The sequence below is a fragment of the Populus trichocarpa genome, chromosome 12 (assembly GCF_000002775.5).
Source record: "Populus trichocarpa isolate Nisqually-1 chromosome 12, P.trichocarpa_v4.1, whole genome shotgun sequence".
In the NCBI taxonomy this organism is placed as follows: domain Eukaryota; kingdom Viridiplantae; phylum Streptophyta; class Magnoliopsida; order Malpighiales; family Salicaceae; genus Populus; species Populus trichocarpa.
The window spans coordinates 12,100,242-12,117,809 of NC_037296.2; the positions used below are offsets into that span (position 1 = coordinate 12,100,242).

Here is a 17,568-nt window from a genome sequence, read left to right on the forward strand (position 1 = left end):
ATGATAATTTTTAATTTGAATGAAATAAAATAAATATTTTATAATCATATTATCACAAATACAAAATATTAAAATAAATTTTATAAATTATAGTTTTATTTTTTGTATGAAAAATGGTTGTAATCTTGATGTATTTTTTTATGAAAAAAATTGTGTTTATTTTCAACAAATGAACAAATTGTTTTAATTTTCATTAGAAAATAAAAACTGAAAAGGGAAACTGCACGTTGTTCAATCTCTTATTCCTCTTCATGTTGTGGGACAAAATAGCACATGGGAATGAATAAAATATTCAAAAAATTCATTGTCAGATTTTTTTTTAAGGGAGTACGAGATGTCATTTGCCCATTTTATTTTATTTTTTTAAAAGCAGCACGTCACTTATTTACTCAAAATTTAACTACACAATGATGGCAGAAAAATCAAAATAAAGATATTTATATAGAGAAAAAATAAATTTCAGCCCATTTTAATCAAGAAAGACCTTATAAACACCTCACAACACCTAGAAATCAATTTATCAACCTAAAAAACTTCAAAAAAAACCCCAAAACATGAAATCAATCTAGATAGCATTTTTCTTTATTGACCTTGATCTACTATTTTAGGTAGTATCAAGGTTTGAAACAACCACCTTTTAAATTTTTTAGTCAAATGAAATCGGTTGACACCAACACAAATCAATTTGGTGGCTAGAATATGCGAAAACAATGAATTTTTTTTTTTAATGATGAAATCCAACAAAAAGTTTTCTATCCTTCAAAAACTAGGGGCTTAGAAACAATAGAGATGAAGTTGCGTACTAAAAATGAATTTAGAAAAACACAAGGGACAAAAAAGATCTAATTTTATAAATTAGAAAAGTGTATTTTCAACATCAACTTTAAACACCCTATCTATTTTCGACGTCTTTTCTAAGCTGGTTCCTATCTTTCAATTTTGTTTCTAGCCAATAAAATTGATGCAATTGAATGCTAATTTTGCAATTAAGGGACACAATCAGAAAAAAATAATTAAGGGACCAAAGTGATGACAAAATTAAAATATCATTACTTCAGTTCAAAATGCTTTTCAAGTGTTTCACAATGCTTTGTAAGTGTTTTTTTTTTACCCCTTCCTTGTCAATATTTATAATTTTAGTACTAATAATTGAAATTTTAACTTTTTTAAAATATTTTTTTAATTTGATCCTTTTAATTTTTTTTTTGTTACTCCAGCCCTCCTCATCTACCCTCTGAACGTAACATGAAAAAAAAAAAAAAAATTTAATCTTGGTACACAAAATTATCTTATTATAAAAAACTCTCAATACGGGCATTATTCAAATTCAGAGAGTCTACCACAGAGAAATTCTTAATACGTTCATGGCTACATTAATTGCTTTCAGACATCAAATCAACCATTTTACTTTGTTGAGAAGTTATACAGATCACTGTTCTGTGAATGCGAGTTCACCAATAGAAAATCCTTAATTCGTTCATGTGCTCAGCAGAAGGAGAGACAAGGCAAGGGACTGCCAAGATCATAGGTATATAGACGTTGATGTTACTTAAGATTTAATTTTTAAAGTGTTTTTATATTTAAAAATATATTAAAATAATATTTTTTTATATTTTTAAAATTATTTTTAACATCAATAATATAAAAACACAAAAAAATATTAATTTTTTTTAAACACGCAAACAAGCTATTCTTCTTTAATCCAATCTCACCATATCAATGATATTTAAAACATCCGATGCTGTTAGGCTGCTGTATTTATTTCTAATAAAAAAAACTCTAGTTATCAAACATTAACATCAACTTGTTTGCAAATTAATCAATCCATGCCGTGCGACATGCGCCACCGTCAACTCTCGATCCCCACAAAAGCTGACCATTTCCAGGGGCAACAAAATGTCTTCCTGCTGATCCAACCACAGATATATTGTTGTTCTGATTGAATCTAAGAGAAGGCTGCCTCCTTTGTCAAATCAATTTCGCCACCTAATGTGTTTTGACGTGATGTGGTTTCACACTCCATCTAACCGGTTGACGAGCCCTCTTTCCGACGACTTTTCTGTTTTCTTTTGATTTCTAGCTAGATCGACGGTTTTGGGATTTATTTTATTTGCAAATGGATGGTTTGAAACCATGAACTTAGCGAGGGTTTGGTAGAAGATGATGAGAGATTTAAGAACCTTCGATTGCTTAAGATTGTTAGCTATAACCAGTCTGGTCAGAAAAGCAATTGTCAAACTCTTCTATTTTGTATTTGATTAATTTTTAAGTTCAAGTTTAAGTATTCAATCAAAATGCTGAACTCTTTTAAATTTAATTCACATCATGACGAAGACCAACCATAATCCCAGGATTAAGAAACTTAATTTTAATTAAACCCTTTATTGTGACCTCACTATTTCCTGTCTTTCGTCTTTCCCCCCTCTATCCCTGGTATTTTAAGAACCGACTCTCATGTATCATAGTTATTAAATCCGGACCAGCCCGGCGGATTAATCTAGTGGCTAAACCAGTTTGAGTTTGTTAAAAGACCGGCTGGTACAACAACTTAGCAAAACCCGGTCGACCCGGCAGGTCGACCCATGACTCGGGCAACCCAAGCGAACTCGGACGAGACCCATTGTTTTTTTTCTTCAAATGTGGTTTTTCTCCTATATCTTTTTTTTTATATTTTCTAATTGGTTATTAACATTTTTAAAAATTCATTATATAAATATTATATAAATATTTTATTTTTTCAATGTGGGATTTGAAATCTTTTCATATATATATATATATATATATATTCTATATTCACAAGAAAAAAATTAAGTTTTTTTAATATGGGATAATTTTTTTAAAAAAATATTATTTTAAACTTTATTATTTATAATATGTGTAGATTATATTCATATAACTTTTTTTAAAATTTTTTGGTTAATTCATGAAATTTAATATCTGATTTCTTGATAAGATGAATTTCTAGATTGGGTTTGATTACGATGCCATGAGGATGGAATGACGGCCACATAATTTGATGAAAAAAACAGGCTTGCATTTCCGTAAGCTATCATTACTTTCTCCCTTTGTCTTCATTTAGCAAGTAAGTGCGGTCTCAATTCCGAGCCATTCTTCTCCCACTTTCTGCGCAAAAATCACTTGATGATGGCCACAGAATAACTCCATTACGACCTTCCGTTATCAAAATCACACGGACTTGAAGAATTAGAGTTCGTTGATTGATACGCGGAGACTTAGAATAAATCAAGTTTCTCAGTCCAGTCAAAGACGGGTTATAGAAAGACTCCAGATGCCTAAGTTCTGGAGAAATTCAATATCACGACGGAATGATGAGTTGATGTCATTGCATATCAATCTGTAACTCCACCGCTGATTTGGGAAAATGGAATTCGATAGCTGCTTGTGCCTTAAGTGCAGAAGTGCTATAAATCCAGGCCAAGACTTGGTCCAAAGTTCTACAGACATTCAATGACATGATGGGTTATAGAAAGACTCCACACACCCAAAGTCCTAAAGATATTCAATAACGTGACGGGTGGGTTTATGATAGATAAGCATGTTTTGAAAAATTATTTTTTCATGTAAGTTTTTATTTAAAAGGCTAAGAAACAGGGTAATTATCTAGTGACGACATATGAGTGTAACTTAAATTTATACCCAACATACTTTAACTTGATAGAATATCGGGTACAAATAACATGGAACTGGCTTGTTTCCAGACTCAACATTAGACGCTTTTAAGAGTGAAACCCAAGCGGATATGAGTCCAGTGAGTTGTCAGACCTAATATTCTTGAGTTCAGTTATGCATTGAACCCAAACAAATATGAGTTTGACAAGCTGTTAGATTCAATATCTTTAAGTTCAGTTACGCACTGAATCTATGTAGACATGAGTTTGGCGAGCTGTAAGACTCAATATCATTAAAATCAGCTACGCGTTAAGCCCAAGTAAACATGAGTTTAGCAAGATGCCAGACCCATCGCCCGAGAGCTTGGCATTGTGCCAAGCCCAAATGGGTATGGATCTGACGATCATTATAGGCTCCATGTTAAGCCATAATGTTTCATTTGTTTATTCTTATGATTTTTAACACAAAATGTTAATGTCAAAGATATTCATCTCTCTACACATCTAGATATATCAAAGTCTTCTAAGGACTTACTATATTCTCATTGCCATCAATATTATGTAAGTGATATTTATCTTATTAATATTGTGTAAGAGATATTTGTCCCTTATTTAATGTTGTGTAAAATATATTTATCCTTCATTAATGCTATCATAAGAAAATAACTCTTTAACAAAATGACATGGTTCAGAGGTTATAAATACCCCCTAACCACCTAGGTAAAGGGTTCACAATATTCTTTCTTTAGTGCATACATATTTTTAGAGCATCTCTCTAAAATATTATTGTATTTTCTATCTATAAAGATCATAGTTTTAAAACCCCGCCCGACTTGACAGGTCGACCTGGGGCTAGAACCAGATTGGGTTTATGAAAAAATAAAGGTAGTTAAAAACTCGGCTGACCTGGTTACAACTCGTTGACTATTTTTTTATTTTTTTTATCAAAGTAATGTTTTGATTTATAAAAAAAATTGAGGTTGACCCGATCAAAACTCGTGACCCTGGTCTTGGGCCGGATCGACCACCAGGCCGGGTTTAAAAACATTGATAAAAATACTTAAGTATATAAAAGTCCTCAAATTTATTAAAATAAATTTTTTATGAATATCAATCATCAGCCATCTTGACTGACCACGCATCAAGTACTAGCTCCCATAATAAATCCTATAATAAAAATAAATCAAATTAATAGAACCGATTTTCCAGTACAAAAATCTTGTTGAATATTTTTGGACATCATCTGTTTCATTGCACGTCAATTTGCAACTCCACCCACGACAGCTGCTTGTGTCACGACAGCTGCTTGTGTCATGAGTGCAGGAGTGCTATAAATCTAGGCCAAGACTTGGTCCATGAATACAATGGATCAATTTGCATATCCATCGACTACAATAATATTGCATTTTTAAATGCTTGGTCATCCTCTATCGACCACGAACTCAATGACTATGAACTTAACTTCAAGGAGATTCTAAACCTTCGGCCTGTGACAGATACACATTAAAATAACGCCAGGCAAACCTTCGGCCTCGCTCTTCATTCTGGACTGAAGATGGTAAAGGCTCCACCCTGCTTTTACCATGTGATGTAAAATAAAAACATAACAGAAGAATCTTACACCAAGTAATGATGAATAACGTGACATCTAGAATCTGAAACTGATAATATCAACTGCTCTTTTTTGTTGCATCATGTGTTATGTAGGAAACTTTCCCAGCGAAAAGGTTTCCGGTTTCTCTCATTCGTAAAAGATTCTGGCAAAAAGACACATTGCTGCAGCCAGCAAGTACAGATTAGTGCCCAGTTTTTGCATCACCACCAACTTAGAGCCAGTTTGATATTGTAGCAATTACTTTTCAAAGTTTTTACTTTGAAATGTATCGGATAATGTTTTTTTTTTTTTTTAATATATCAAAGTAAGTCAAAACAATATGAAAACAATAAAAACAATTAATTTGAAACAAAATTTTTTTTTTTTTAATTTTTTTCAAAAACATTACACGCCATGAATGACATGACCAACAAACCATTCACCAGTAACATCATCATTGACTCCACAATACAAACTACAAAGCACGGTTACATGTCTAAATGTTCTTTATTGCCAAAAGAATCCCAATGATTCTTGCTCCTGATCAGCAAAAGGTTTCTCTCTTTCAAGTGGCGGGGCTCTGCATGTGTAAAAAGAACGTCCAAAGTGTAAGTGTGTAACTGGTTCAGAGACATCTTCCTATGCTGAACAAAACCTTGACCATTACAGTTAAGATATTGTGCCCCCAACAGCAATAAACGATATAAAATCTTCACATCTCCGCATAATTTGCTATAGTTTAACCAATATAACAACATACCATGTCAAATCTTGCAGCGGATAGATTCCAAGTCCAAGACATGGCCCATACCATTCCATTTCAGGCATTGCTACAAGCAAGAGTTACTAGCTTCCTAGACTATGTTGGTTCCCTGAGATAACTGCCTACTTGATGCCCCACCCTGCGATGGAGATAACATTTAAACACAACGAAAACCAAACTACTAATCACAAACAAAATTGCACCTCATAATATATGCATAAGGAAAAGCAACGTAAATTTCAAGTGCAAAACTTACCAAGTCAGACAATTGGTCTCTTATGCAGTACATGGACTTCACCATTGTTTCTAGAGTATCTTTACCTAATTGGAACTTCACTTCTGAGTGAGACTGTGTATCATCTTGAAGCTGTACAGAGCACAATCATAGCTGATTAAAACATGATCAGCTCATGACCATTCTCGATGTTTTTAACGTACACATTTTTAAATCTCATTCGAGAATTTGGTCCAAATTAAGCACAAGTTAATTTTCTACCAAAGCCCCAAACAGTGAATTCAATACCTTCAAATTGATAACAGCGACAGGATCAGTCCCTTCCGCTGCATCCTGGTTCGCCATATTCCATGTCATTGCCTTCAACCGTGGAAAACCAACCTGAACAGCAAAAATTAAAATTCAAACTCAACATCCTCGTATCTCACCAGACACAAATCGAAGACCTAAAAACATTACCTGATCTTTGAACACATCCGCGCGCCACTCTGTCTGAAACTTCTGCAGTAAAAGCGTCAACAACCTTTGCAATTCCGGCAAAACCTCTTCAGGAAACAACTTCTGAATATCATCTTTGCTTACATTCTCGTACACACACCTTCGAATCAGCATTCGAAGACAAACCAATAACTGCAGAAACAGGTAAAAAAAATGAAATCATTTTTCAAAAAACGAAACCCTAAGATGATTTAGTTACTTACGGGGTCGAGATCGGTGTCGTTTGGGAGTTGGAGGATGTCGCTAATGACAAGTCGGTCGGCGGAATCGAGACCGGTTTGACGAGTTCGCCAGAGAGCTTGAAGAATGTACTCTACTGATTCTTTAGAGTTTGCTCTTACTAGTAACGGCAAATGATTCCATAAACTATGCTCCATTTTTTCTCCAACTCTTTAATATTTAATTAATTACACAATTTTTAACAACATACGTATAACAAATTGATGTTTGAAAGAGGATTTCTCCACCAAGCCCTAAATTAAGCAGCCTTCAACTCCATACCTATTTCTGGGCAGCAAGATGCTGGTACAACTCCCGCCCCCCTCCCTCTTGTTCTAGATAGGACAAGAACAAAGCGACATCGTTTTAGCTGTGCCATCCCTTTGTTTTCTTACGCAAAAGACTCGTTTTATAATCATCTCCTGCTAAAAATAAATAAATAAATAAATAAAATTATAAAAAGATTATTTGTCACTATTATAATTTTGAAACCAGCCCGATCTGAAGCTGAAATCGGGTCTGGTTAAAGAAAAAAAAAGAAAAATCATGTGTGACTTGGTAGGTTGACTCGGTAGTCCAGTTAACCTGGCAAGACCCGGTTACAACCCATTGACTTTTGATTTTTTTACTAAAACGACGTTGTTTTGATTTAAAAAAAAAAATTAACCTGGGCGATCTGGTCAAAACCCGGAACCCGGGTCTTAAATCGGGCCGGGTCTGAAAACTATGATTACTAGAGCAACATGTTTTTTTTATAAATATTTTTTATATTAAAAGATAAAAAAATTAATTTTTTTTTAAAATATTTTTTCACTGTAAAAACATGCTAATATTCTGAATTAAGGGAACTAATAACTTATCACACGTTAATGTTGAAAGCTTTAAGAAAAAAATGGGATCAATTTGATCCTTTGCTTTGCTTATAGTAATTAGCTCAATGTTATTATCTTTAAGAATTATAATTATCCAAACCTAAAATGTTTATATACTTAGTAACAAGTTGTTTATGATTGGATAGTTTTATTTTTTTATTTTTTGTTGACAGTCATTATATATTTTTTAAATTCAAACTTTAAAAAAGAAAAGAAATCTCATTAACAATCTAACTTACTATTTAAAACTTGGAGTGTGAGTTAATTTATAAACAAATGATAATTTTTGTAATTTTATTTTTTATTGCAATATTAAAATAGTTTGATACCCATCCAAACAAAATTTGTCAAACTCTAGGGTTATAGTTATTAAGTTAAAAGACCAGCAAGTTCCTTTTTTCTCTTGTTTCCTATCCTTTTTTATTCATCAAGAGGTTAATCTCAGAATGGTGCAAGTAGGAACCCTCGTTTCAATTAATTTTTCTCACCCGAAAAGAATTTATGCATTTATTTTCTAAGCTACTAGAAACTTATATATTTTAGGGTTTGTGAAATTAGTTGAGATATATAAAAATTAACCCGAACACTTATATTAATAATAATAAAAAACAATTTTTATCATTACAAACAATTCCCACATATTCTAATCACAGTTTGAGGTAATCAAGATCATCCTTGTTGCAGCCAGAATGCCTAAAAGCATGCGCATATTGTTCACATACGAAATGCCTCTTGAATCCATTCAGTATGCATTCATAATTCACCATAAGTTTTCGTTAGTTGATTAGTTTCATTGTTTTCCTTATTTAATATATTGTTTATATATAGGTATTGACTACTTAGAACAAATTTAGTCCATAGTCCATAGCCCATAGGGAGTATGATTCTCATTAAATAAACACAAGTCGAAAAGCCCGTGAGAAATATGGTAAAAAATAATCTGATTCTGATATGAAATCATGTTCATCGATAATAACGAGTACTCACTCAGGCCACGGCAAGAGAAGATCATCCCTCAGCACTCGTCAATTCCTGCAATCAACTTCCTAGAGATGAAAGAAAGTGAAAATAATCATAACATCGCCGTCATCTTCTTCTTGGTTACGAGGATGATTGCTCCATACATCCTACCCGACTCAATCAATAAATACCTGATCATGATAATGCATCTTTAACCTAAAAAAAATGCACCACCAAGAAGTGCAGTGAAAATTATATACATTAATTACAAATTCAGTAACAAAGAAAAAAAGCAATGAACCACGAAAGAAATTTCATCTGGGTACCACCTCTACCAGGTCTGCAAAAGCAAGGCACCGCCACCTGAATCTAAATCTTCATCACATTGCCATACATGTTCAAAGCAGTCATTTTCGCCGACAGCATGAACTATATATATGACCATCTCCTAAAACAAAAGCAAATACACCAACCAAGATTAGAAAGATTAGCCAGCTATTCTTGTAAATTCCAATATTGCTACTGGAAGAGACAAAAATGAGAAGGAAAAAAAAATATCTAACTGCAGTTTACTCTCCTTCACTGTCTTCATCTGGGCCTGCAGCTTCACCGACATCAACAGAGAAGTTGTATTCCTGGTCACAGCCAAGATAAGAATCACACATGAAATAGAGAGTGTACGACATCCTTCCAGCATCTGTAGGAGCAGCAAACTCCAGCTTCACCTTTGACTTCCTCTGAAGGGAAACCCTCTTGATGGCAAGCAACAGGTTGCTCTTGGTATCACCGACAACAAGCCACCACCCTTCTTCTTTGGGTTTAGGATACCTTGGGGCATCAACAGGTCCCACCTCTGTCCCCTCTAGATCCCTTGCAAGGGTGACAAGCAAAGTGATGTCTTCTCCTGCCCTCACATTATCACCATCCATCACCTCGTAAGACATATCAATGTTGGGAAATTGATTGCAAAACCTCACAATATCTAGCACCTGAGAATCTGACAACTGCAAAAGCTCACGCCTCTCATCATCTTCCATCTCTACCAGATCAAACACTGTCTCAATGCTCTTTCCCGGGTTCTCCTGGCATTTCTTAGCCAACTCCTTTGTGAAGTGTGGAAGCTGTAGAAGCATGGAATCTCGCTCCCACATCCCTTGTGTCACCATTTGGCTAACTTCCATAGCAAGGAGAGCACAGTTCAACCAGCCATTGCTTGAAATGACATAAATCATTGCTTGAAGCAATCTACTGGCAGAAAGAAGCACCTCTCGCTGTTCCAATGCTAGGTTCCCACCCACAGATTGCCTAGAGAAATGGGCTTGTAGCAACACATTAGCCTTCACATGTCGATCAGCATATCTAGGATTTTCAAACGAAAACCTCTGATGATTGATTAATCTTCGAAGCACCTCCTCCTCCCCAGGTTGTATTGGCAGTTGCACATACTCTGAGGCTGAAGAGAGGATTTCCAGAAGACCCTTCATCTTTGTTTTGGGAGTCAGAGAGGAGCTAAAACGTTCTATAGTAGTATAACTGATGTAATAGTAAGATGCTATCATGCCAAGGTTCAAAGGAGAAAGGTCCATGTCATCCTCGATAGCAACACATTTACTCTTCTCTAGGTCAGCCAATGTGTTCTCAACAAGCTCTGAGAGGTGATCAGAAAGATGCCTGTGACTAACTCCCTGGAGATTGTAGTAGTTTGGATTCTGAGTGAGCCTCCTGTACATGAATGTCCACGTGAGATAATCTACAGCATCCTGCTTGTTCTCAATAACTCCAGCAACAACTTCAGCATTAAAATTATCATGTAAGAAATGGTGCAAATGACTTTCCACGGGAAATGCTTCATGTAAGAATTTCTTGTAATATTCTTTACGAGGTGCATGGCAAAGGATGACACACTTTCCAGAGTTATCTATAAGAGGTCGGCTAGCATGACCCATCATCTGCAGAAGATCTATGACAGGATAATCCGTGCGAGCATCTTCTTGCCCATCATAGTATTGAGTTCCCATCACCACCACTAAATGTGCTGACAAAGGCAACCCCCAGCATAATGAACTACTCATGACACAAACCTGAATCCACCCAGCTTCAAACAGTTGGCACACAACTTCTTGATCCAAGCTGCTCAAGCCCTCATGCAAGTACCCAACTCCATGGTACAAAGTGGCTCTCAACATTTCTTCCTGGATCTTTCCAATGAAAGGCTCCAATTCTTCAGACCTTAACAGAAAAGCTGGCTTCTCTCCACCATCCACACTTGAGTATGTCATCAGATCTACAGCAGCGAGTTGCACATGCTTTCTTGTGGGAACAAAGACAATAGCTGGCTTACCATTCTTTGCATGCTTGACAATACAAGTATATGTTGGTTTCGTCATTGCTTGCATCCTTGCCTCAAAATTGGCAATATCAACACCTTGAATGTGTATTTCCAGGGGCACAGGACGCACACCAGGAGGAAAATTGAAAAGGCCATGAGATGTAGCTCCTATCCATTCCCCAAGATCCTTGGCATTTGCAAGAGAGGAAGACAAAGCCACAATCCGTATCTTGTTCTCTATCTGACTAGAAATGTATCGCATCCTAGAGACAATCACCTCCAAGACAGGACCACCTTGATCCCCAATCAAGTGAAGCTCATCAATGATAAAAAGATTAACTTGCTGGACATACTTCCGCTGTTTCCATCGTCGAGACAGAGCATCCCATTTCTCAGGAGTGCTGATGATTATTTGACCCCTTTCAAGTAGCTTCAAGTCTGTAGCTGTTTCCCCAGTTAATTCAACAACGCGCATGCCAAGACCTTGGCCAAACTTTCTCTCCCAATCACGATAGCGTTCCTTGGCAATTACTTCAAGAGGAGCGATATAAACTGCACGCATTACACACTCTGGTCCCTTTTGGTGATTCCTCAATATGGCAAACTCTGCACAGGTAGTTTTCCCACTCGCTGTTGGTGCAGCAACCAAGACATTATCATCTGTATTATAAAGAACAGTAAAGACCTGAGTTTGCACTGGATTAAAATGCTTAAAATCTTGATAAAGAGCTTCATATGATGGATTTCTCAACGCAGTCACAGGCAGAGGCTGCAAGTCCAACAACTCTGTAGGAGGTGGATACTTTTCTGGCAAGATAAGATGCCTTAAAGAGATGGGCAAAACTGTTTGTGAACCAAGCCATTTATCTGACACAACACGAATGAAATACTGAGGTGGCAATGGCTCATGGATCAACACTGTGAAATTCAGTGTGGGGTCCACAACCTGTTCCTCATCAACGGACTGCCTTTTCAGCATAAAGTACTCGTGATGAAGAATAGAGTCACCATTATTATCCTCCATGATAACCCAAAATGGTTCCACATATCCATGAGCGTTTTCGTCCCATAGAAAGTCTGCAGTTATTGTAAGTTCAACCCTCAACACGGTGCGAGTAATGGGCTGAACATGTGCTGCAAGGTTTAACTTTGGGAATTGGTGGATGAACTTGTGCAGTGTTTTGCCCATCTTGGGAAAACGGATGAGCTCACCAATCTCCTGTGGTTTAAGGTCATAGTACCTTTCCCATGACAAATCTTTCTTCTCCAACATCATCAGAGTTTCATTAAGGATCCCATGGAATTGGCGAAGGGGAGTCTGGACACTCCACATTCTCTTATTAATCATTTTACACAAGTTCAAAGCCTTCTCAGCTAACCGGGCCCATCCTCTTTTCAAGACAATCTCAAAGAGAGCTCGCATAAGACGACCAGCACTCTTCAAAGAAAACAAAAACAAATGAATAAAAGTTGTATACAAATCAAGAATCTAACTGGAAAAGAAAGAAAGAAGAAACTGCAATGCGAATTAGAAGAACACAAACCTGAGTTATGAACACCATGTCAGATGTCAATGAAAGCCCTTCGAGCTTTAGCTGAGAAATATATGCTTGCAGCAAAACATTAATTTTGGCACTAGGCTCCTCTAGGCTTTCCTTGATAGGAATTGGAACACAGTCCAAAAGCTTTGCCAGTTCCATCTTCTCATCTTGTCTAACTGTAACATATTTAAATTCTTCACTTAGTGAGAATAGATGACACAGCTCAATATCTCCCATTGTTGGCTTCAAATGCTCATTATATGTGGACATTGTCCCATGAGTAATATAGTAGTAGCTCGCAATTCGACCCAAGTCAGTCACCTGGAAATATCCACTCTTCCTGTCATACTTGACCAAATTATTTTTGTCCAAGATAGTAGCAGCAGAATGTATCTGCAAAAAGAACAAAAGCCCATTAAAACACAATTAGACTTTTTGAAAAATAATCAGGAACATTACTTTTAGCAGGTGAAACCAGCCACCACAGTTAATTTAAATTAAGAAGGCATAAACATCTGTCAATACATGCAATGAAAATTTCCTACGGAAGACAAATAAGGGCTGGAAAAAAATGACATCGCAATTATATTGGAAGACTAGACAGATGAAAGGAAATTCGACAATACCACATCAATTTCAAACTAACAAGTGATTAAAGAAAGAAAGAACAAAGATAAGGGGAACAGAGGAAGACAATCACACTATAGTTTATTCAAACCAAGAACATACTTGAAACCCAAACTCTTTCCCCATGTCCATAAAAGTTATAAATGGAGGCGTAGTTGTTGGTGGTGTATGCTTTCCTCTTCCACTCATTTCATAAGCAATCATCTTATGACAGTCAGTTTCAAGTTTCGAAAGAAGACATTGGATACCCCAATTTCTAGTCCAGTATACCATGACTTAATATGGTTTCCAATTCATAAGTCAATAGTTTGTGTGTTATAGAAATGCATATTCTCCATAAACATATCTTCACAAGTTCAGACAAAGTTGAGTTACTAATTATACATGATTACCTATCCCCACTCAACTAGTGATGTCGTGTGCTGATGCAACCAGTCTATCGAAGCACCTAATATATCATCATACAGTAAAAATGATATTCGGCACTCAAGAGATCCATATAGGGAGAACAAAGCAATGATGATGAAGACACAAGGGACACGGTGAACAGCTTTTTTCAAAAACATTGAATATGCAAAATCCGTGTGATAAAGCACAAATTTGAATGGGACACATATGATCTAATGACAGCAGATGAAAGCACAGATACCAAAAACCAAATCTAACATAACAGGGAGTCCTGGGACATTTACTTCTACAACAGTGGTTTGGGCAACTAAAGAACCACTAAAGAAAATGGGACAAGTATACCAAATTTTGTCTCCACCACCCAATGACATAAAGCACAAATAAGTAAAAAATAAACAAATGTTATAAACATATGTGACACATGCCTGGAGCTAATAGCAAATAAAGAAAGCCAATTGATATATATATATATATATATATATATATATATATATATATATATATATATATAACTATATAAAAGAGTAGGGTGCCTACCAGATCCGCCCTCCTCTCCTCCAATGTGATATCCCTAGTAAGAACATCTGGTGCTAAGCCATAAAGTGTAGGGTTTCGCATCATCCGGACATACAAGTAAGTATACTCGAGCCAGTGGCAAGCTTCCCTGGCATTTTGAACTGATCCTAGAACAATTTCTGCATTCAACTGATCAGCCAGCTTGGATACGAACTGACTTTCAATGGGAAGTTGTTGATTCATCAAGGAAAGGTAGTACTGCAGCTCACTATGGCCTGTGATGATAATCCCTTCCCCGTATGAATCATACTGAGGCCTGCCAGCACGACCCAACATCTGCATAACATCCAGTGGACTTAGTTCAGTCCATGCTCCTTCTTCTGGATTGTAAATCTGAGTCCCTTTGATAATCACAGTGTGAGCAGGCAAGTTAACACCCCAAGCTAGAGTTGCAGTAGAAACCAGTACTTGCACGTGCCTATCCCTAAAGCGCTCCTCAACAAGATGACGATCACCTCTTGTCATCCCAGCATGATGAATAGCAAATCCATAGGGCAGAAGATCTTTGAGATCATTGCTTTTCACCAATTCTGAATCAGTTTGGAGAATCTCACGACTTGCACTATCCTCTCTCAAGAATCTACTTAGAGTATCGTTAGCAAGTGCAGTGTCCCTTATTGCTCGAGCTGTTTTGGCTGTTTCCTTCCTTGAGTGGACAAAGATGAGAACTTGATGCTTTCCTGCTACATCCATTACCTTCTCGTGACAGATATCATTCATCAACTGAAACCTCTGCAGTGGCTTATTTATATTGATTCCAATATACTGTTGAGAAAGAGGAACTGGCCTGTAGCTATTGTCAAAATGGAAGAGCCCCTTTTCCAGATCAACCCGTAAAAACAAAGCCACATCCTCAAAATTAGGGAGTGTAGCTGACAGCCCCACTAACCGGATATTTTCCTTTGTTGTTTCAATTTGCCTAACGGTTCTTGCAACAATACTCTCAAGCACAGGTCCTCTATTATCATGAAGAAGGTGAATCTCATCAATAATAAGGAGTTTCACAAGTTGAGTATAGGTGCGATCACCAGACTTTCTGGTGATAATGTCCCACTTTTCAGGGGTTGTCACAATTATCTGAGTTTCCTCAATTTGTTGGCGGGTCATTGTTTGATCTCCACTTAGTTCCTTCACCTGGACACCATACTCCTGCAGCCGATTGGACAAATTACCCACAACTTCAGCCACAAGGGCTTTCATTGGAGCCACATAAACTATCTTATAATTGTTATTGTTGAATGAACCGTCCAGATTCCTGTTCAAGGCAATTTGCTGAAGTATAGTGAGCACTGCAACATTGGTTTTTCCTGCTCCAGTTGGAGCACTCAGGAGTATATTATCTGCCTTGAAAAGGGCGGTCTCATAGACTTTACTCTGCACCCTGTTCAACTGTTGCATCCCTTCGAAAGCTGGTTGAGCCCAGTCTGGCATTTCTGATATCTTTACAAACCTCTCATTAGGAGGTATTGCCCGTGGCTTCAATGCTGGTACATGAACTTCTTCATAACCCTTTTTCTGATGTTTAAAAGAACCAACAGGAAGATCACACTTTTTGTTTGCCATCAAAAGGCCAGCACCCTGTTCAAAAGCAATGCTGTCCAAGTCAAGCAACTGAGGCTGGCCTTTCAACCAACCACTTTCAGCATCTCTATCAACAAGTCCTCTCCTACCCCTATCCCCATCTCCACCAGCCCCATCCTTCAGCCAGCGAGCCTCTTCTCTTATACTCTTCTCCAAGTTCTTTTGCCTCTCTTTAGCAGTTGCCCTAGTGGCATGCAGTTCCTCCAAAATCCCTGCCAAATCAGGATCTGAACCCATCATTTCCTCCTCTATCTGCTTCCTCTCCTCCTGATCTTTGGACCTAACTAAACGTGTAGACCAGACAATCTTCAGCCTGTTCCACAAAAGAAACTTTATAAAGCTGAACTTATCAAACTGGAGATGTAACAGCAACTTCGTTTCAACTTCCCTGTCATCTCCCTCGGCAAGTAACTTCAGCACTTCTTCTGCTAGCTTCTGGCACTGTTGTGGATCAATCTGCTGTTCATAAGCTTGTGAAATCTTCCTTTGTAGCCAATAAGCATCAATATCCTGAACATTAAGGTTCATTCCCTCATTTGCCCCCCTCATTTCATCATCATCGATTCTGCCACCCATCTGCATGGCCCCAGAACCACCTGCTTCCACCACATCATCATCCTCTTCCTCCTCCTCCTCCTCCTGTGGCACCATATCCAGATCACTATCCCCTTCCTCATCTTCATTGTCCTCATCAAACTCCACAGCAACACCCACATTATCATTAAGGACATCATCACCATTAGCAACGGAGACCCCAGCACCATCACCCCCATCTTGGTAATCAGTGATAAGCTTACCAATTGAAACAAACTGATCAAACATACTGTTGGGAATAGGGTTCAACAACTTCTCAATCTCCTTCCTCTTGTCCTGCGTCCTAACAGACTCGTTCTTGAGAACAGCCAAAATCTCATCAGCGGCAGCACTAACAATATTAAGAGGCTGACCACCCAATTGCTGCTGAATGACACTTAGCATAGCTTCATAGGCAGCTCTAGTTTCCTTGGTCTTGGGGTGGTAAACGCCCTCCTCAGTAGAAGTAAGGACACTCTCCTCTCTAAGGCGGCGCCTCTTAGCTTGGCAACCACGGACAGCTTCAGAAAGAGCATCACGCTCCTTCTTCTTCCCCTTAGCCTTGTTAATCTTCTCATCTAACTCAGAAGGTCTCCCTCTGTGAGCACGGTCACCAAAACTTCTAGGGTCAATCCTGCCCCAGAGAGACTCAGGTTCACCAGTGGGCTCATGAGTATCACGTTGTCGAGTATCAGTAGTATGAACCAGACTGCAATTGGCTCTGTACTCGTATTGCTTGAATCGAGCGTGTGCCTCAGCACCACCACCCAGATGCGCCATTATTGAATTTCCCAATCAAACGCAACAATTAAAGTTAGAAACCAAAACTCGATTTAAAAGAAAAGCAAAACGTAAGGATGATAGACCCTAACCAGATAGATACCTTGGATAGTTGGATAGTCTTCGTATCCTAATTAACTCTAACCCTAACTAAGATGGATGGGTAGAGTTAAGTATTAAGAGAGATAACGACCGTGTTGAACGAAAACAACAAAACCCTAATTACGTTTTATTGATTCGAATCGAAATTCAAAAAAGGAAAAAAAAAGCTAGAGAGAGATTGGAATGCTTACCGTAGCTTCTTTGGTTGAGAGAGCGAAGAAACTTTTACAATCTCTTCTGAATTTTCGTGTTCTTCTATCGGCGGAGAAATGAATTAATCA

The 17,568-nt window shown here is 37.3% G+C and overlaps 2 protein-coding genes across 9 annotated transcripts; both read right to left on the reverse strand.

The window, feature by feature from the left end:
* Nucleotides 1-4,802: 4,802 nt before the first annotated feature.
* On the reverse strand, nucleotides 4,803-8,946 carry LOC7454551 (uncharacterized). Of its 3 annotated transcripts, none has more exons than XR_002977105.2 (7): nucleotides 8,798-8,946; nucleotides 6,923-7,360; nucleotides 6,681-6,851; nucleotides 6,510-6,602; nucleotides 6,243-6,353; nucleotides 5,984-6,125; nucleotides 4,803-5,201 (listed from the first exon to the last, which is right to left on the reverse strand). XR_002977105.2 is itself a non-coding variant. In XM_002318688.4 (6 exons), exons 2-6 carry the CDS (start codon nucleotides 7,094-7,096, stop codon nucleotides 6,078-6,080), a joined length of 597 nt encoding a protein of 198 aa, XP_002318724.2. In that variant the 5' UTR covers nucleotides 7,097-7,360; nucleotides 8,798-8,946; the 3' UTR covers nucleotides 5,662-6,077. The 3 variants fall into 3 exon arrangements, 1 of the variants encoding a protein (XP_002318724.2); XR_002977104.2 differs by lacking the exon at nucleotides 4,803-5,201 and adding an exon at nucleotides 5,662-5,803; XM_002318688.4 differs by lacking the exon at nucleotides 4,803-5,201 and having other exon boundaries at nucleotides 5,662-6,125.
* Nucleotides 8,735-17,568, reverse strand: LOC7454552 (DExH-box ATP-dependent RNA helicase DExH12). Of its 6 annotated transcripts, XR_002977103.2 has the most exons (5): nucleotides 14,213-17,568; nucleotides 12,644-13,033; nucleotides 9,097-12,537; nucleotides 8,962-8,986; nucleotides 8,735-8,856 (listed from the first exon to the last, which is right to left on the reverse strand). XR_002977103.2 is itself a non-coding variant. In XM_002318689.4 (3 exons), the coding sequence occupies exons 1-3, from the start codon at nucleotides 17,183-17,185 to the stop codon at nucleotides 9,340-9,342; spliced, it is 6,561 nt and encodes a 2,186-aa protein (XP_002318725.4). In that variant the 5' UTR covers nucleotides 17,186-17,568; the 3' UTR covers nucleotides 8,735-9,339. The 6 variants fall into 6 exon arrangements, 1 of the variants encoding a protein (XP_002318725.4); XR_002977102.2 differs by having other exon boundaries at nucleotides 8,735-8,986; nucleotides 9,106-12,537; XR_008056877.1 differs by having other exon boundaries at nucleotides 8,735-8,986; nucleotides 9,100-12,537.

Coding starts and splice junctions, on each gene's coding strand:
- LOC7454551 (XM_002318688.4), bottom strand. CDS start 7,096: ATGGAGCATAGTTTATGGAATCATTTGCCGTTACTAGTAAGAGCAAAC. Junction 6,852..6,922: donor ACGACACCGATCTCGACCCC/GTAAGTAACTAA, acceptor CTGTTTCTGCAG/TTATTGGTTTGTCTTCGAAT. Junction 6,603..6,680: donor CGGATGTGTTCAAAGATCAG/GTAATGTTTTTA, acceptor TTTGCTGTTCAG/GTTGGTTTTCCACGGTTGAA.
- LOC7454552 (XM_002318689.4), bottom strand. CDS start 17,185: ATGGCGCATCTGGGTGGTGGTGCTGAGGCACACGCTCGATTCAAGCAA. Junction 13,034..14,212: donor AGGAGAGGAGGGCGGATCTG/GTAGGCACCCTA, acceptor TTCTTTTTGCAG/ATACATTCTGCTGCTACTAT. Junction 12,538..12,643: donor ACATGGTGTTCATAACTCAG/GTTTGTGTTCTT, acceptor TTTTCTTTGAAG/AGTGCTGGTCGTCTTATGCG.